This window comes from Takifugu rubripes, chromosome 12 (assembly GCF_901000725.2).
Source record: "Takifugu rubripes chromosome 12, fTakRub1.2, whole genome shotgun sequence".
Taxonomy (NCBI): domain Eukaryota; kingdom Metazoa; phylum Chordata; class Actinopteri; order Tetraodontiformes; family Tetraodontidae; genus Takifugu; species Takifugu rubripes.
Genome location: NC_042296.1, coordinates 8,415,492 through 8,433,116, shown reverse-complemented (window position 1 = coordinate 8,433,116; position 17,625 = coordinate 8,415,492). Strand labels below are relative to the sequence as shown.

At 49.3% G+C, this 17,625-nt stretch overlaps 4 protein-coding genes across 5 annotated transcripts; 3 read left to right on the top strand and 1 right to left on the bottom strand.

Moving 5' to 3' along the window:
- Nucleotides 1-194: 194 nt before the first annotated feature.
- hsf1 (heat shock transcription factor 1) lies at nt 195-4,942 on the bottom strand. 2 transcript variants are annotated; one of them, XM_011609229.2, is made up of 14 exons: nt 4,531-4,942; nt 3,899-4,007; nt 3,472-3,608; nt 3,258-3,382; nt 3,112-3,187; nt 2,850-2,911; nt 2,706-2,775; nt 2,476-2,585; nt 2,222-2,403; nt 2,010-2,142; nt 1,749-1,854; nt 1,605-1,658; nt 1,399-1,447; nt 195-1,269 (listed from the first exon to the last, which is right to left on the bottom strand). In XM_011609229.2, exons 1-14 carry the CDS (start codon nt 4,645-4,647, stop codon nt 1,082-1,084), a joined length of 1,518 nt encoding a protein of 505 aa, XP_011607531.1. In that variant the 5' UTR covers nt 4,648-4,942; the 3' UTR covers nt 195-1,081. The 2 variants fall into 2 exon arrangements, with proteins under 2 accessions (XP_011607531.1, XP_011607532.1); XM_011609230.2 differs by having other exon boundaries at nt 3,121-3,187.
- A 267-nt stretch (nt 4,943-5,209) lies between these two features.
- On the top strand, nt 5,210-9,553 carry bop1 (BOP1 ribosomal biogenesis factor). Its single transcript, XM_029844560.1, has 15 exons — nt 5,210-5,448; nt 5,812-6,018; nt 6,100-6,192; nt 6,365-6,519; nt 6,597-6,714; nt 6,806-7,120; nt 7,494-7,655; nt 7,734-7,814; nt 7,902-7,971; nt 8,039-8,171; nt 8,247-8,430; nt 8,516-8,807; nt 8,963-9,047; nt 9,156-9,263; nt 9,344-9,553. The coding sequence occupies exons 1-15, from the start codon at nt 5,329-5,331 to the stop codon at nt 9,495-9,497; spliced, it is 2,277 nt and encodes a 758-aa protein (XP_029700420.1). The 5' UTR covers nt 5,210-5,328; the 3' UTR covers nt 9,498-9,553.
- Nucleotides 9,554-9,973: 420 nt separating this feature from the next.
- On the top strand, nt 9,974-11,568 carry ntaq1 (N-terminal glutamine amidase 1). Its single transcript, XM_003969156.3, has 6 exons — nt 9,974-10,052; nt 10,171-10,270; nt 10,372-10,422; nt 10,512-10,660; nt 10,745-10,869; nt 10,942-11,568. The coding sequence occupies exons 1-6, from the start codon at nt 10,015-10,017 to the stop codon at nt 11,076-11,078; spliced, it is 600 nt and encodes a 199-aa protein (XP_003969205.3). The 5' UTR covers nt 9,974-10,014; the 3' UTR covers nt 11,079-11,568.
- Nucleotides 11,569-11,710: 142 nt separating this feature from the next.
- lrp12 (low density lipoprotein receptor-related protein 12) lies at nt 11,711-17,213 on the top strand. Its single transcript, XM_003969157.3, has 11 exons — nt 11,711-12,530; nt 12,795-12,851; nt 12,919-13,054; nt 13,128-13,330; nt 13,416-13,663; nt 13,756-13,905; nt 13,983-14,204; nt 14,282-14,548; nt 14,653-14,855; nt 14,941-15,073; nt 15,160-17,213. Exons 1-11 carry the CDS (start codon nt 12,476-12,478, stop codon nt 16,099-16,101), a joined length of 2,616 nt encoding a protein of 871 aa, XP_003969206.2. The 5' UTR covers nt 11,711-12,475; the 3' UTR covers nt 16,102-17,213.
- The last annotated feature ends 412 nt before the right edge of the window (nt 17,214-17,625 follow it).

Below are 17,625 nucleotides of genomic sequence, written 5' to 3'. Positions count from 1 at the left end.
AAAACGTCTATAGAGCTTTTCTGCTTTTGAGGCAACGGCGCAGTGAGGAGGAGCGTTTGGGAGTTCAGTCATGGGCCAATGGCAGGAGAGCAGGCTTGGGGGTTTGAAATAAAGACTTAGCCTGAGAATCTCTGGAAACATTTTAAGAATCTGCCAATGTGTTAGAAGCAGCGATCAGGACTACTCCAGCAAAATGCATCTTGTATTTAGCTTTTATTAAGCTTGAAGTCATATTCAGGTGACAAAAATCTTCTCAGTTACACCCAACCAGTGGTCAGCTCACAGGAAATGAATAATGCATCAACACCATTAAACTTCTCAAAGAATGAAGCCTCTCGTAGTAAGGGTATAGGTGTTATCACTATCAGGTAACTAAACATAGGTGGGAGGAAGGAAAAAAACAAACATGGTCATAAATCGTGATTAAAAACAACCAACACAACTTATACCAAGTTTAGCTAAAATAACCAAAGCGATGATCAGTTAGTGCACTCTACCAGCAGGGGGCAGCAGACGTGCTCCATGCGGGAGTTCTGCTCAGTACTGGCTCCAACTGATGGTGACAGAAGGATGGTGCCGACACGCTGATGGGTGGACGGTCCACAGGTGGACGTGGACCGTCATAAATCAGCTCATCCCCAGCTGCCTCTTCTGTCTCCATGGCAACATCGCCATTGTTGCTTACCGATAGTCATTTCCAAAAATACTCTCTTCTCTGTATTTTACAACTGAACACAAAAACCCAGCGAACATGCAGAGAACACGGAGAACATGTGGGTCACATGATCATCCTTCCAGGAACTGTTTTCATCGGGCGTAGCTGTGACCAAACATACAATTTAAATAAAGCACAAAAGAAAAGAAGGCTAAACAAAAGCTAACAAAAAAAAAACAGTCAGGACAGAATTACACACACACTGGTTAATACTGAGCAATAATCTTCGTGTCGTAAAAACATAACCTACAGATTGATCTACAGCTGATCAATTGGTTTTCGCTGTCTTGTAGTGGCCAATCAGCATTCGGATCTGGTCGCTATGACAATCAATTATTCACAGTGGCCACGCCCTCCTCGAGAATGTCAAAGGTCAGATTGTGGTTGGGAGGAGGTCAGCAGGGCGGTGGTCGGGTCGTCTTCAGGCAGGTCAGTGGTGAAAAAAGGCTCCTCGTCCAGCTCCAACAGGGAGGGCATGTCGGCGTCGCACCCCCCCAGGAGGTTGAGTTCTGGCGTCTGTAGGGGCGTGGCCATGTAATGCACCAGCTCTTTCCCTGGGCCAATCAGAGAGAAACAGGAAGTCCGGTAATCCATAGACACCATTTTGTTTTTGGAGCAGGAAGTGACGGTAACAGTAAGGTTGAAAGAGGACGGAAGAGACGGCGCCACCTGCTGGTGTTTACCTGTGTTTCCGCTGTCATCACTTCCTTTAGCGACGTCGTCAGACAACAGCTGCAGTAAAACAATAACATTATCGACAGGATGTATCGGACAGAGACCGTGAAAGCTTCTCAACATGCGCACACAAACCGGATTCCATAATCCTGGAACACACGTGCACCAAACGTGCTTAAAGCTTTCACGTACGTTTAGATACGCAGCAACTCACCGTGTTCAAACTCTCAATGTCAAATTCTCCTGATGCCCCAGATGTGGTGAGAAGCTGAGAGCACAGACAAAATCAATACATACTAATGTGCGCGCGCGCACACACACACACACACACACACACACACGTGTGTGAAACACTGACCTCCATGAGAGGGGAGGCATCGAAGGTGAAGGTCTGTGTGTTCAGGATGTTCTGCAGGTTTTCTAAGCTGCTTTCAATGTTCTCCACATGGTCGGACAGTTCGCACCTGAAACACACACACACATCATCTCAGGGTCGAGTCGCGGACACTCGCTCTCTCTCTATCCCTCACGCGCACGTACGCACGCACAAAAGGCATCCAACACCCGCTAACACGAGGTAAAGGTCGGCTGAGAACACAGTCGGCGGTGAAACACTCACCTGTCGATACAGGCAACAGTCTGACAGGTGAGTGGTGACGCTCCGGAGTTGGGAACGGCAGCAGGTGATGCACTGGCCGAAGTTGGTGTGGTGAGCCCGGGGGAGGCGGTGCTCGTGACAACAACGGGACTGGCTACAGGGGGATCAGACACACCAGGGTTACCAACACGCAGGAAGCATCCGCGGTTGGTGGGTGCTTGTAGTCAGGGTACCTGTGGTCGGGCTTGCAGCAGAGGTGCAGGCGGTGAGAGGGATATCATCCTGTAGGATGGAGTTGATGAAGGTGGTCGGAGATAAGGGCGTATCCACAGGTAAGGCTTCCACCTCCAGAGCCGGACACATATCAGCTTCAGGACTGGGCGGCTCCTCCTTCACGTTGACAGTCTGCATATCTCTACAGAAGTCAATAAGTCAATAAAAAAGGCCAGGCTGACATTACTGTGGTTTCCTGTCTCTTGGTTCTCACCCTGCATGTGTCATATCGGTCACCACCTCCTCCTCCACGGGCGAGTGCACCTCAGTGATGTCAGAGATGATTGGACCAGAAGGAGGGGAGTCAGGCGAGAATAGAGCAGACTGGGGATTGTTAAGCAAACAACCAATTGACTCATTAAAAAAACCACAAATAACGAACAACGACAGAAACAGACCAACGGTGAAAACACTGGTAATATATTCGATCATGTGACAGGTTACCTCCAACGGGAAGGGGCGACTGTATTTAGGCATAGAGTGGGTGGTGCTGGAGTCATTTAGCATCAGTGGACTGTAAAGAGAGGAAACAAGTTAACTCAGGAGGATGTAAGACAGCACGTGTTGCAGTACATGTCATAAACTTGCATCTTCCTCTTGAGTCCCAGAATCCCGTTAGACTGGACAAGAGACAGCAGGAACTGGATCAACTGCAGAGAGACAGAGGGAGACAAACGTGATCGTTGGTCCACGTGTGCGCACATGCTAACACCCGTGCTAAGTGGCTAACATGCCGGTACAGTTTCTACAGGCGCCATCTCAAGCGATCTGATCACCAGTGGTGACGCAGGAAAGAGATGATGAGGCTAGTTGGAATGGAATGGTTTCAAAATTTTCAGGTATTGACGACCTTTCTGACCACTTTTTGCTGCTGAGCATGTTTTTGTCTGAGACTGGCCACTTCCCTCCACAGAGCTTCATTCTCTCTGAAACAGAAAACAGTGACGTTAATTCATCAACGGTTGACCTTTGAACAAACTCTGGCTCTGGTCGTACTGTCTCATGGTCATTATCCGAGTGTCGATGCTCTCCTGTTTTCCCTTCATGGCATGGATGTCGCTCAGGAGCTTGTTAACTTCCTCTGCAGACATCTTCACTTCCTCCTGACGCATGGCAGACACCTGAGTCAATGAGACACACAGAATCACCATGGTAACACCACCACAGATGGACCCTTGACAGGTGTGCGCAGGTGATCGCAGGTACACACATTTGTCACTTTGCGCTTGATATTTTCCAGCAGATTTTCTTGCCCTCTGATGAAGAAGGGATGCTGGAACTCTGTGTCATCTCTCTCTGGTTTCACCAAACCACCCTGCTCGATATGAACCACCTTCCGAAAACCATCTGAGAACACACTCACAGTTACAAATCATGAAACGGCTGAAAAGATTAACAGATGCTCTCTGCTGCTCCGGAACGTCCCAACGAGGTCAAACATGACATCTTACTGTGGTTTCACTTCTGCTAAAACAGGGTTTGAGGCAACATTCATCACCCCTACCATTAGAAGGGCGGAAATAGTGACATGACAAAAAATTACTTCAGAACAGGAAACTGGAACAACATCCTGACTTCAGTCGCTTTGACCTGGTCATGGTCACATTGATTCAACTTTGTGTGTGTGCTCTACTTACACATGTTTAGCTGTCGAATAAAGCTAGCCATGTTGTTGTGCTTGAAGAACTTTGGCAGAATCTCTTTAGAGAAGCGACCTTGGTCAAACACATGGAAACTGTTTCCAGTCTGAGATCACAGACACAGAAAAAAAAAGATCAGAATAAAATCACATTTCCAGCTAAGGTTAAGTTTAATAAAGGATGATCTGGAAGCCCCTGGTAAAGCAGCTGTTCCGAAAGGGAACACATGTGCTTCATGCTAAATGAAAGTGCAAACATTTAAATGTTTTTATCTTTAAACTTACGTGGTACCCCCCCACCCCCACATAGTCCCTTTAAATTCTGATTTATTTTATCCCACCATCCTGATGAATGAGTTATCTTTGAGCAGCTGTTCATGCTGACTGATGGACAACAGCAGCTGATTTTCTCCTCGATAAACTCTGAAGACCGTTAGCAGAATTAGCTACAATAGGCCGTTTACGAGATAAGCCTCACTTCATTAGACTGGGCTGCTGCAACGCACACAAATAGCGCACCCTAGTAATCAGGATTTAATAAAACTTTAATAAAGCTTGACCGAAGAGACGTGAGCGAAAAGACCTGCCTTCCAAGTATCAGGCCAGGCTAAACGATGCTAACTTGTGTACCTTGCTCCAACAAATCAGCGGGTCGGTGTCCGGGTCTTCCACCAAAGTCCACAGTTTGGTGAGAAAGGCCGGGACGTTACTGCCGCTCAGCACGGCCCCACCACCATGATACTCCATTATCCAGGTAAAGTAAAGGCGCAGTGGATTGAACTAATAAAGCACACAACAAAAACACCGAGTGCTATAAGTCACTCCGTTGCTAACAGCATCCCCCCACGACTATTTCCTCGCTTAAAAATAACTACGCTGCAGAGCCGAACCGGTGTCTGATGTGAGTTTCTCCACTGGACTCGATCGATCTACTACCTCCTCGTTACGGCAGTATATTCACTATTATTTTAAAAACTTCGCAGTGGAAAATTCCAACAAATCCGATAAAACAAACAACTGCGTAACGCACGGGCTGTCGCGAAGTGATGACGCCACACACACATACACGCAGACGCACACAATGGCCCAGCCGACGATATATGGCACTAACTAACTAACTTTTTAACGTCTGTATTTTTAAATTGACCTCAAAACTCGACATTTCTTCCTATAAAACATTGCCAGTATTTTATTTTCAATCTTTATATTTCTGCTACAGGGATTCTGGATTATTGAACGGAATCAAACTCCTGCTTTTTCTCCAAAACCTCTCTCAGAAAGCGGTTATTGTTCTCAGTAATAATTAATTTACAATATTATTTTTATGTTCTCAAGTTTTCTTCGTTTGTCGCTTGTTAACAAACGCGCATATCCGCCGGACGTGACGAAGGCGCCGACGTTCCCAGGCATACACGTGTGTCCGCTGTGATGGAAGCAGGCACCAGCCGAAGCATTGCCAACATCAGAATTAAGGAAGATATGAAGAAAGACGGGCAGAAAACTGCAAAAAAGAGGCACAAAATAGAGGATCAGGAGGATCAAGAGGAGGTGAGATTTGCACAACGTAAGGAGCCGAACTGGCAGGTTGGGTAGAAAATGCTAGCTAGCTGATAGCATGCTAAAGTCGATCACAACACAGTTTGTTCTACAGATGATACCAGTTAGCCCTTATTGCCTGCGGGTGAAAAAAAAATTACTAACGCCGAAAAACGAGTTTGTTAAGCATAAGAACATCTTTAACATTCATTTCTGCCACCGCTGTGCCATTTCAATGCTTTTAACAAGATGTTAATAGTAGTTAGCTAGCAACAGTGCTTTGGTCAGAGATGTTGTCGATTGCAATATTGGCTTGTTGATTGTTAAGTCGACATTTCTGCGTAGAGTTCTGCTGAGTTTGTGTGTTGTCTTCAGATTTTCAATTTCAGCCAGAAACCTTCTGAAGCCGACGAGGAGGAGGATGATGATTTGTCAGACAGCAACGACAGTGTCTACTCTGGACTGGAGGATTCTGGGAGTGAGAGTGATGATGATGATGATGATAAAGAGGAGGAAGAACAGGGATCCGATGGTGACGATGACGATGATGATGTAAAGGCAGAGTCAAAGCTGGATGAGCAGGTACGGCTCAGCCTGTACTTGTCCACTGTGGTGGCTATAATCTTTCTCTACAGCATCATAAATGTTCTGCATTACCCACAGGGAGAGGAGGAGGAGGAGGAGGAGAGAAGACTAAATAAAGGAGGAGAAGAAAAGAACAATAATGAGTATGAGCATGACTCTTCAGATGAGGAGGTGAGATGAATCTCAGAATGTCTTCGGTTGAAGTGTTGAATACAGTATATTTTAGTATATTTTCTGAGTTGTTTTCTCAGCGAATGCTTTTCTTTAGTTTTTTTTTATTATATTGCGTCTTCATCGTCCAACAGTTCTGACATTCTGCACTCTGGTTCGGGTATCATTACAGGACATCAGGAACACTGTGGGGAATATTCCAATGGAGTGGTATAAAGATTTTCCACACATTGGCTACAACCTGGATGGAAAAAAGATTTACAAACCAATCAGAAACAAGGATGAACTTGATGACTTCCTGGATAAAATGGAAAACCCAGACTACTGGTGAGTCTGCTAGCATCATGCTGGCTCACTTGATTTGTCCTGCAGCTCTTGGCCAACTGTGTCTTCTTCTGTTGCAGGAGAACGGTCCATGACAAGCAGACCGGAAGTGACCTTGTTCTGTCGGATGAGCAGTTGGAGCTGGTGAACCGGCTGCAGAAAGGACAGTTTGGAGACGTCAACTTTAACGAGTATGAGGTACGATCTGTCCAGGCTCCCCATCTTGAAAGGGAACAGTGTTTGTGGTGAACATGCACTGTCATTAACTGTTGCGGCTCCTCCCCTTCAGCCTCAGGTGGAGTTCTTCAGTAATGAGGTGATGATCCACCCGGTCACCAACAGACCTGAGCATAAACGCAGCTTCATCCCGTCTCTGGTGGAGAAAGAAAAGGTCTCAAAACTGGTCCATGCCATCAAGATGGGCTGGATCAAACCTCGCCGGGTGGATGATGAGAGCAGGGGGCACTACTATGACCTGTGGGCCGGTGAAGATTCTTCCATTCTGGCTAAACACAGGATGCATCTCCCAGCACCTAAAACTCCACTGCCGGGTCACCACGAATCCTACAACCCGCCGCCCGAGTACCTGCTCACTGATGAGGAGGTGGGTGGTCACAGGTGGACTGAAAAAGGACCGGCCTGAACTTGATGTTTCCAAAATCAGATCCTGGCTTTTAGTTTGAGTCCGTGTGTCAGTTGTTCTTTCACTTTGGGTTCCAAATCAAAAAATCAGTTTAAAAAAAAAACCACTTCGTTGAATTCAAGAATTTACTAAATTCTAGGTTCAATAAGAACAATGAGCAAATTTAGCTTTTTGAGCTGATCAAAAAAATAGATTAGAGTTCATGCAAATGCTATTAAGTTCAAGAAAAACTAAAAAATATGGCTTTTTTTCTAAATGAGAACAAAAAACGCAGATGTGTGCAGTCCATTATTATTGTAGAAAATGTCCCACTCATCACGTATTGTCCCCCCAGCGAGCTCTGTGGGACCAGCAGGATCCAGAGGACAGGAAGTACCCGTTTCTTCCCAAGAAGTTCTCCAGTTTGCGCCAAGTTCCGGCCTACGGTCGCTTCATCCACGAGAGGTTTGAGCGCTGCCTCGACCTTTATCTGTGTCCCCGCCAGAGAAAGATGAGGGTAACTGACTGACCCGTGATACACCTGAAACATGTCCGCACACATGGCAAACTCTAACCGGCAGCTGTCTGTCCGCAGGTCAACGTTGATCCAGAGGACCTGATCCCCAAACTGCCCAAACCCAAAGACCTGCAGCCGTTTCCCACCACACAGGCGCTGGTACGCACCTGACGCCGCTCACACGCCCCCCAAACAGATTCTCACTCCCTGTTTGTTTTTGCTGGATGATATTTTTGAACTTTGCAGGTGTATCGAGGTCACAGCGGTTTGGTTCGGTCCATCAGTGTGTCTCCGTCTGGCCAGTGGCTCGCCTCAGGTAACACGCTTGGTGTGTGTTTACTGTCTGCCTGCTGTTGTGTACTTAATCTTAACTGCTTATTCAGGCAGTGATGATGGTTCTGTCAAGTTCTGGGAGGTGTGTTCTGCTCGCTGTGTGAAGACGGTTCAAGTGGGCGGGGCTGTGAAAAGCATCGCCTGGAATCCGAACCCATCCCTCTGCCTGCTGGCGATTGCACTGTAAGACCCCCCCCCCCGCCCACCTTTTGACCTGCTCTCTTCCGTTTTCTCTCTTAACTGTTCTCTTTGTTTCAGGGACTCTGCGGTGCTCATCCTGTCCCCCGCGCTGGCGGACAAAGCGGTGGTTTCAACATCGGAGCGATTCCTGTCGGCTTCTGTGGACGCAGAGCCCGTGGAGGGGGTGGAGCCTGTCACTTGGAGCGAGTGTGAGGGGGAGGAGCTTGACCAAGGGATTCATCTCAGAATCAGTCATCCCAAAGTGAGCGGGACCGTTGGGTGGCAGATGAGTGGGACGTGGGGACCAGGATGTGTTGAGCTTAACTGATCAGTGTTGATTTCTGCAGGACGTCCACCAGGTGACGTGGCACACTAAAGGAGACTACCTGGCGTCAGTGATGCCCGATAACTCCAGTCATCTCCAGGTCTTCATCCATCAGCTGAGCCGGAGGCGAAGCCAGAACCCTTTCAGGAAGAACAAAGGTCTGGTTCAGTGCGTATCCTTCCACCCTGTCAGGCCCTACTTCTTTGTGGCTACACAGCGCTCCATCCGGATCTACAACCTCATCAAACAGGAAATGACTAAAAAACTACAGGCCAATTCTAAATGGATCTCCAGCATGGCCATCCACCCTGGAGGTAACGGCCACTGCAGAACATGGATTTAGATATAGAACCAGAACTGCTATAGAACATTTGACTCTAGAAAAGTGACAAAATAAACAGCCTGGACTAAAATACTGCCTAAAACTGCTCAAGGGTGTTGCTTATGTCTGCTTTTTCTCAAACTACAGGTGATCATGTGGTCTGTGGGAGCTACGACTGCAGGTTAAGCTGGTTTGACCTCGACCTCTCAACCAAACCATATAAGATGTTAAGGTACAAACAGCAGCTGTCAATCACCTCATTCCATAATCTTCCTTCATCAACAATGTCTTATTTAACAAATAATCACGCCGTTGTTAATATGATCATTTGTCTCTGCAGACATCATAAAAAAGCAGTGCGAGGCGTGGCTTATCACAGACTCTACCCGCTGTTTGCTTCAGGCTCTGACGATGGCTCTGTTATCGTCTGCCATGGAACAGTTTACAAGTAACACACACTCGTCTGCGTGCAGTTCAGTATAACGTAGTCATTGAAATGATTAAAGACACGCTTTCTTCTGCCCATAGTGACCTGCTGCAGAACCCGCTCATCGTCCCAGTCAAGGTCCTCAGGGGTCATGTGATCACTCATGACCTCGGGGTTCTTGATGTGAAGTTCCACCCCACGCAGCCGTGGGTCTTCTCCTCCGGAGCAGATGCAACCATCCGCCTCTTCAGCTAGTATCACTCTGAGCTTGTAGTGTCTTGATACAAATAAATACATAATTTTGTCTTTGATGGATGCCTGTTCCTTGAAATACTGACAGACCATCACTAGAAAAAAATACAATAAAATAATGAATTGAAGTGTTCTTATGCAGTTTTTAAGATAGATTAACACATTTGTACCAATATGGTGATGTGAGCCACTGGGACAGAAATGGAAATAGTTTGTTAAAACGGTGATATCCTTGTCACAACAATCAGGTCTCAAATACCACTAAATCTAAAATACTGCTCTCCAACAGGAACGTTGATTTGCCAGATAATGTGTGAATGACCTAATTATACATTTGTCAGGTTTAAATTCGCTTGAACAACCTTTACGACGTTCAGTAATTAGAAAAGTAAGGCAACATTGATCATTAGGAAAAATCGCGTAACGACAGAATGTCGCGTTTGAAGCAGATTTGGCCTGAGACGGCACCGGATGTTACGTCCTAAAGTTTCCTCCGGAGCGTTTTGAGTGTGACACCACAATGAAGCGCGAGGACTGTGTTTACACCAGCTGTTACTGGTAAATATTAATGTTTCTGCCAAAATCTTACAATGTTTTAAGTATTCATGTCGGCTTTGCGGCTGGGATAAAAGTAGATGAAGCAGTTTTTCTACTTTTTGACATTTCTGGTCTCCAGTGAAGAAAATGTGTGGAAGCTCTGCGAGTTCGTCAGAGAGCAACAAACCGCACCGCTGGAAGAACTCTCGGTGGTCTTCATCTCCAACGACAACAGAACGGTGAGAACTCGGAGCAGCTACAGAACATTAGGTCCGCATTGCCAGCAGCTCTGGGAAGAACGCTGAACATAAACTCGCTACACCTGTTCGTTCTCCATCAGGTTCCGCTGTGGAAGCAGAAGTCTGGCTGCGGAGATCAGCCGGTGATCTGGGTCTGTGACGTCACTGTCCACGCCAATGCCATAATGACCCAATTAAGTTGTGAATGTGGAGTAATCGACGATGCCGTCACATCTTTCAGGACTACCACGTGATCCTGCTGCAGGCCAGTCTGGAATCAGACACTCAGGTTTACGATCTGGACTCGGAACTGTCGTTTCCCTGCAGCCTGGAGCTGTACGCCAGCCAGGCCCTGCGCTCAGACCACAGCCTCAGGCCCATGTACCACAGGTAACACACCTGCTCTCCGCAGCACCACAGGTAAGCCTACAGTGGCTGTGGTGGGAGAGACTGACTTTGGCTGGGTTCCAACAGGAAGTTCCGGGTAATCCCAGCAGAAATCTTCCTGATGAACTTTGCTTCTGATCGGTCTCACATGAGGAACCCTGATGGAACCTGGAAGATGCCTCCACCACCTTACCCCCCGATACGCACGGCAGGTGACCTGATGACGGGCTCAACATCTCCATGACCTCAGACCACGTGACCTGACTAGAATGTGTTTCTCCCAGAGAGCCAGATGAACCTGGAGACCTTCATCAACATGAACCCGGCCGTTGGGTGGGGACAGGTCTTCAGTCTCAACCACTTCCTTCAGAGATACACGAGAAAATCTTCATCCTCAGCAGCAGCTTCGGCGTTACCATAGCAGCAGACGGCAGCCCTGGCTCATGGCTACCTGGACTATGAACTTCTGATTCTTATTTCCTATATGTTTCCTCCCTGATCGCGGTGCTCTGGTGTACGACTCTGCCTCCTCTCTTGGCCTAAGACGAAACAGACTTTACCAGAAATCACTGATAAACGGGCACCTTGCCGAGCAGCAGTGATTAAACATATAGCATACATAAGGTAGAAAATGGCTTATAGACAGTAAATAATTCCTACAACACAAAAGCTGATTTTAATGAGGATTTAAGAAAAAAATCCTTTGTCCCTGTTGTGTCTAATCTAGAGTGTCTTTGTGTCCCTGTGCGCCTGTGTGTGTTATTTAAGGATATGTGAGGGCGCGCCTAAAGCAGCAGATGGTCACTTTTACTCTGTGCGTGTGTGTGCGCGCGCGCGTGTAACGGACCCGAACAAAAGGAGGAACTGCAGCTGTTGGTGCTTCTGTCCATATTTAAATACAAACTGTTCATGAAACAGTGTGTTGTTTTTATGCTCACGGTGTTTTAAGGTGTGCGGGAGCTGAAATGTTGCGGGTGGACGTCTGCGGGGGGTGTTGTGACGTTAATCCGAGTGTTTTTATTATGTCAGAGGATCAAACGCCTGGGCCCGTTACGTCACGCACGGGGCGGGGCCTGCGACCACTCGTCAACAGACAGACACACACATACGCGCACTGGGTCTGTTGATCGACGCTCAGCCGAACAACCGTCGGTTGACCCTCGCCGGGAGACAATGACTTTATTCCGGTGTTTTTAGTTTTCTGGCGTTAGCCGCGAGTGACGCGCGTGAGCGAGCGGAGCCTTTGATGCTCTCGCTTCGGCAGAGGTCGAGCTAGCCGGCCGTTTAGCAATCTGCTACTCGGCCGGTGTTGTCGAGCTTAGCCTGGCTGCACCCAAATTAGCCGTCTTTTCCCGTAGGAACAACCGTTTAGCCCGAGGGCCAGCTCATGAACGCCGGGTTTTACTTCCAGGCTCCTCCCGTCATGTGTCGTTACGCTCAGGAGGCAGAAGTTTATCGGTTCGATGGCTCGGTTCTTTTGAGCTAATGGCTAGCTAGCTAGCTGGAGCTAACGGGGCTGCGATGCCTTTGTTTGGAGAGCGTTTATGATGTGAGCACCGGGCTGAGGCTTTTCCAGGTGTATTCAAGGTCTCGCTGGTTGTTTGGGCTCTTTGGAGACTCTAGCAGATGCAGAGCTATCAGATAATCTAGGGGGACGGAGCCCAACCCGCCCGTTCTTTGTCTGCCGTGACTCGTCAGCTGCTTGCCGACAGACTTTATTGGGCTTGTGCTGATATGCAGCTGTTAGCTTTTCCAGCTGTGTTGTGACCTTCACCATCCCGATCAAACGAACGTCCGGAGCCGGGACTCCTCACGGGGATGATGGCTCCAACAGCAGGCTGCCAGCACGTCGTCTACCTTCTCGTCCTTTCAGGTGAGATTTCCCACGCAGAGAAAAGTGAAATAAACGACTCTTCCTGCGCTGGATGAAGTTAAAGAAACGCTGTCATAAATATAGAAGTGACCAGGGCTCCTCCTGTGGTTTTTGTGATCTTTGGTTGTTGAAATTCTGAGCCTGTTAATGCTATAACACACATAATAATCAGACTCTTTATCAAGGAAGTACTGGTAAAGGTACTGGTTAATCGCAGTTTATTGTTAACTGTGCTAACGCTAGCTGCTTCCCTGTTTTTCCCAGGATGCATCGCTGCTGCTCAAAGAAATGACAACGTCTACGTTTCGGGGATCTCCAATGGTGAGTTGATAAACGGTGACGTTCCTTGACCGGAAGAGCCCAATGTCTAACTCTACCTGTCGCCCAGCCTGTGGCGAGGGGGCGGAGCTTCTCCATTCACCCAGTGGCGTCATCACCAGCCCCGGGTGGCCCTTCCAGTATCCTGCACAATTGAACTGCAGTTGGAACATCAGAGCTCAACCTGGAGACACCATCACCATCAGGTAACCTGGTGATCCCGGGGACGTTGGTCCAGTAGGTGGAACCTCCTCCGTGTGGCTAAATCTTCTTCTGTAGTTTCCAGGACTTTGACCTGCAAGGCTCCCTTCGCTGCTCCTCAGACTGGATCTCCATCAGCAGCTACAGGAGCCTGGATGGCCTGAGGGCGTGTGGTTCTTCACTACCACCGCCCTACCTGTCCACTCAGGACCATGTATGGATCCACTTTCATTCTGATGACACTCTGACAGGGAAAGGCTTTCGGCTGTCTTACATCACAGGTGAGGAGGTCCCGTCAACCAGGTCCAGGTACCTCAGCTAGAGAACTGTTCTTCAGCTTTTTTCTGAACATCTTGGTGCCTTCAGGCAAACCAGAGGCCCCTGGTTGTGATGTGGACCAGTTCCATTGTTCCAACGGGAAGTGCATTCCGGACTGGTGGCGTTGTAACTCCATGGACGAGTGCGGCGACAACTCTGATGAAGAACTGTGCATCGACTCTCCGTTCTCCTTCCAGCCCTGCAACATGAACCAGTTCCCCTGCCTGTCCCGCTACACCCGGATCTACACCTGTCTGCCCCACAGCCTGCGCTGCGACGGCAGCATCGACTGCCAGGTAACAGGCGGCCGACAGGTGTCGCGTCGCTGTCAGGTGACCCTCTGGCGTCCGTTACACCGAAGCTTTGTTCTCTTCTGTCGTCCACTCAGGACCTGGGAGACGAGATCGACTGTGACGTTCCCACGTGTGGAGAATGGTTGAGGAACTTCTACGGTTCCTTCAGCTCCCCAAACTATCCTGACTTTTACCCACCAGGAAGTAACTGTACCTGGCTGATTGACACGGGCGACCACAGGAAGGTAACGTCTGAACTCGGTCCGGCGAAGACGAAGGAGAGAGTTCCTGGAGCTGACTCGGCATCCGTGTCCTCCTCCAGGTTATCCTCAGGTTCACAGACTTCAAGCTGGACGGGACAGGTTACGGAGACTACGTGAAAGTGTACGATGGTCTGGATGAGAATCCTCGCCGCCTGCTCCGCGTGCTGACCGCCTTTGACTCCAGAGCGCCGGTCGCCGTGGTTTCCACATCGGGTCAACTCCGGGTGCACTTCTACGCCGACAAGATCAACGCCGCCCGTGGCTTCAATGTCACCTACCAGGTGGGTTCCTGGAGCCTCCATCCAGCTTCTGCATTCAGATTTCGGTGTGAGTGTTCTGATGGTTCTCCTCTGATAAGGTGGAAGGCTTCTGCCTGCCCTGGGAGCTGCCCTGCGGGGGCAACTGGGGCTGTTACACGGAGCAGCAGCGCTGTGACGGCTACTGGCATTGCCCCAACGGTCGGGATGAGCTGAACTGTTCGTCCTGTCAGGAGGACGAGTTCCCGTGTTCCAGGAACGGAGCCTGTTACCCTCGATCCGATCGCTGCAACTACCAGAACCGCTGCCCCAACGGGTCCGATGAGAAGAACTGCTTCTTTTGCCAACCAGGAAATTTCCACTGCAAGGTATCCCTGCGTGGACCTGAGGGGGTGGAGCTTATTCCGGCCTGTTTCAGACCTTCGTGTGTGTGTGTGTGTGTGTGTGTGTGTGTGTGTGTGTGTTGATGCAGAATAACCGCTGCGTCTTTGAGTCGTGGGTGTGTGACGCACAAGACGACTGCGGCGACGGCAGCGACGAAGAGAGCTGCCCCATCATCGTCCCCACCAGAGTGATCACCGCCGCCGTCATCGGCAGCCTCATCTGTGGCCTCCTGCTGGTCATCGCGCTTGGTTGCACCTGTAAACTCTACTCCCTGCGCATGTTCGAGCGCAGGTCAGCCCCGCCCCCCCCCTCCCCTCCCCTCCCCCCGTTACCTGGGCGTTGGTGCTCGGTGCTGACCCGTGTCTGCTTGTTCCAGGTCCTTTGAGACGCAGCTGTCCAGAGTGGAAGCAGAGCTGCTGAGACGGGAAGCCCCGCCCTCCTACGGTCAGCTGATTGCTCAGGGCCTGATCCCACCTGTGGAGGATTTCCCGGTGTGTTCTGGGAGCCAGGTACTGCTTCTGTTACTTTTGACGGTCAGGTGTGACGTCACTTCCTGTGTGTTCTGGAATGCATCATGATGGGTCTGCATCCGCAGGCATCCGTCCTGGAGAACCTCCGTCTGGCCGTCCGCTCCCAGCTGGGCTTTACCTCCATCAGACTGCCCTCCTCTGGTCGTCACGGCAACCTCTGGCGCCGCCTCTTCACGTTGTCGCGGTCACGGCGGTCTGGTTCTCTGGCGCTTGTCTCTGCTGACCTGGAGGACAGTGCTGGTTCGGGGAGCACTGGAAGTTCTGGTTCTGACCTGCTGTCTCCGGACTCGGATGACACAGACACAGAAGGCGAGCGGGGCAGAGAACGCGGCGTGGGGGCAGAGGGTGGTTCTATTGCCCCTCTTCCCCCGAAAACCCCACCTGCCACCGTCGTGGAGCCGGTGGTATCTGTCACGTCGTCGTCGTCGCCTTTGACCGCAGCACCTGGACCCGATTCAACCCGAGATCGGCCCAGAGATGCCCCGCCCCCTGCCAGCCCCATTGCCGTGGTTACCTCCAGTCCTGAAATTGATAATCGCAGCGGCGCTGCAGAGCTCCGTGCTCCGCCCACGACGACCCTGCAGCGACTGGCCCAGAACCTGCACCGTCTCGCCAGGAACCTGACCAGAACCAGCCAGAATAACCAGGACCAGACCTGGAACAATCACAGTCCTCTCCGACAGCTGGAGACAGGAAGGAGTGGCGCCGAGGCCCCGGAGCGTCGAGGAAGCAGAGAAGAGGACGAAGACGTGGAGCTGCTGATCCCAGTTTCTGACTCGGACTCTTCCTCTTCAGCCAGCGACGTCAGACAACTTCTTCTGGAGCCGCACTCCTGCTCCACAACAGGCCACGGCTCCCGGCTGACGTATGGAAATGGTTGTCGAGGTGGGCGCGACGGCCCCTGTGAACACTGCGGGATGGTCCACACGGCCCAGATCCCCGATGTCTGTCTGGAAGCTACAGGCAAGACGGAGAGCAGCGACGATGAGCTGCTGCTGCTCTGTTAACAGGCCTCTGCACTGTTGGCTAACGTGCTAACGCCATGCTAACAGCCAAGCTCCCCCCCAAACACTACTTTTTTTCTATATCAGCGGTTAGTTAACAGTAGCTCACAAGCTACACGCTAGGATCATCTCGAGCCCCAGGTTCTAGCTATCCACCCTTTTGTTAAGTTAGCAGGTTAACGAAGTAGACTACTGGTTAGCATGTGTCGGCGTGTTTACCTCGAAATGAGATGGGTCAGTCAGGGAAAGGCCGTCGGTACGACCTTGAAAACTACTCTGATGCTTCCTTGCTTGGTTCAGCCTGTAAATGGTCCTATTGGTACGTTGTTCTGACCATTTGCAGCCTGCTGGTACGTCTGTAAGTCCTGATCCAGGACCATTGAGGCTCTTGGACTTTGAGTCAGCTGTCAAGCCCATGTTGGTAGGACGGTGAGGGTCATGTGACCTGTAGCTAATGATTGGAGGCTGCGTAGCAAAACAGTTGGTTATGTAATTGTACATCATGTCCAGCTTCTTGGCTGATACCAACAGGCTCAGGTGTGACCTGAAAAACCTCCTGTCTTATATTCAGGGTTGTACACTGAGAAAACAAATGTTCTACAAATCCCCTGAGGTTTCTGTTGAATGTGGCAGCGTTGAGCTGGGGCCCAGGTCCCCCACCACCAGCCAGGTCCTCTCCCAGTGTTACATGTTGTTTATACCCGTTTAGTTCTGGTCCTGTAATTCAGAACGGGTCTTTTTGTGATTGATTGTTCTAAAAGAACATTCTAGATTCCCCGTAAGATCAAAGGTCCCAGTTTGTGTTTACACCCAACGGCTCAGCAGTGCAAAGTGAAGGTTTTGAAATGGACAGAACCTGAACCAGGTGCTCAACATGATGCAAGGTTCTAAGAAAGGTCTCCTCAGATTTAAGCTTGTCTCTATTTATGGTCTTTGTTTTTGGTTCTCCAATTTCAGCTGAACTGGTGTGAGTGTATATTTATTATAATTATTACTGACTGTTGGTGTTTTTGTTTCCTGACCTGCATGATCCAGATTGTTTGGTGGTTGTTTATCTTTGAGTATGTAAAGTAAAAAAAAAAAGCTGCACTAAAGATTAAAGCGTTGCGTTTTGATATTGGACCTCAGATTTTTTTAACGATGCTCCTGCTGCTCCCGCTCAGCACCGCAACAACCACAGGCTGGCGTCAACAGGTAACTCCAAACACCTTTGTAGAACCACCAGAATCTAATACTGGAGCACATTAATGAAATAAACAGACATCAGTGGTACCTCAGAACCTTTATTCAATGCCCAGAACCTTGACTAGTAGAACCTCAAAGAATCAGTTTTGCCAGCAATACTAATTGACTTCAATAGAACCACTAGATTCCTGTAGAACACCTGCAGAACCTTCAAGAAACCGGCATGTTATTTTATTTTGTAGAACCCAAAAGTCGTCAGTATTGCTGTGGAACCTTCAGGAACATTCATTTCTAGAAAAAAACAAACAGCCTTCAGCATTTAGTACCTGCAAAACCTGACTT

What these genes read in the sequence shown, in the direction of transcription:
- hsf1 (XM_011609229.2), bottom strand. Translation starts at nt 4,647, where the DNA reads ATGGAGTATCATGGTGGTGGGGCCGTGCTGAGCGGCAGTAACGTCCCG. An exon ending in CGGATAATGACCATGAGACA is followed by an intron (nt 3,188 to 3,257) that starts GTACGACCAGAG and finishes TTTCTGTTTCAG; the next exon opens with AGAGAATGAAGCTCTGTGGA. An exon ending in ACCGATATGACACATGCAGG is followed by an intron (nt 2,404 to 2,475) that starts GTGAGAACCAAG and finishes TGACTTCTGTAG; the next exon opens with AGATATGCAGACTGTCAACG.
- bop1 (XM_029844560.1), top strand. Translation starts at nt 5,329, where the DNA reads ATGGAAGCAGGCACCAGCCGAAGCATTGCCAACATCAGAATTAAGGAA. An exon ending in TCAACTTTAACGAGTATGAG is followed by an intron (nt 6,715 to 6,805) that starts GTACGATCTGTC and finishes CCTCCCCTTCAG; the next exon opens with CCTCAGGTGGAGTTCTTCAG. An exon ending in CCCGCCAGAGAAAGATGAGG is followed by an intron (nt 7,656 to 7,733) that starts GTAACTGACTGA and finishes GTCTGTCCGCAG; the next exon opens with GTCAACGTTGATCCAGAGGA.
- ntaq1 (XM_003969156.3), top strand. Translation starts at nt 10,015, where the DNA reads ATGAAGCGCGAGGACTGTGTTTACACCAGCTGTTACTG. An exon ending in GTTTACACCAGCTGTTACTG is followed by an intron (nt 10,053 to 10,170) that starts GTAAATATTAAT and finishes TCTGGTCTCCAG; the next exon opens with TGAAGAAAATGTGTGGAAGC. An exon ending in GAGATCAGCCGGTGATCTGG is followed by an intron (nt 10,423 to 10,511) that starts GTCTGTGACGTC and finishes CACATCTTTCAG; the next exon opens with GACTACCACGTGATCCTGCT.
- lrp12 (XM_003969157.3), top strand. Translation starts at nt 12,476, where the DNA reads ATGATGGCTCCAACAGCAGGCTGCCAGCACGTCGTCTACCTTCTCGTC. An exon ending in CGTTTCGGGGATCTCCAATG is followed by an intron (nt 12,852 to 12,918) that starts GTGAGTTGATAA and finishes CCTGTCGCCCAG; the next exon opens with CCTGTGGCGAGGGGGCGGAG. An exon ending in GCTTCAATGTCACCTACCAG is followed by an intron (nt 14,205 to 14,281) that starts GTGGGTTCCTGG and finishes TCCTCTGATAAG; the next exon opens with GTGGAAGGCTTCTGCCTGCC.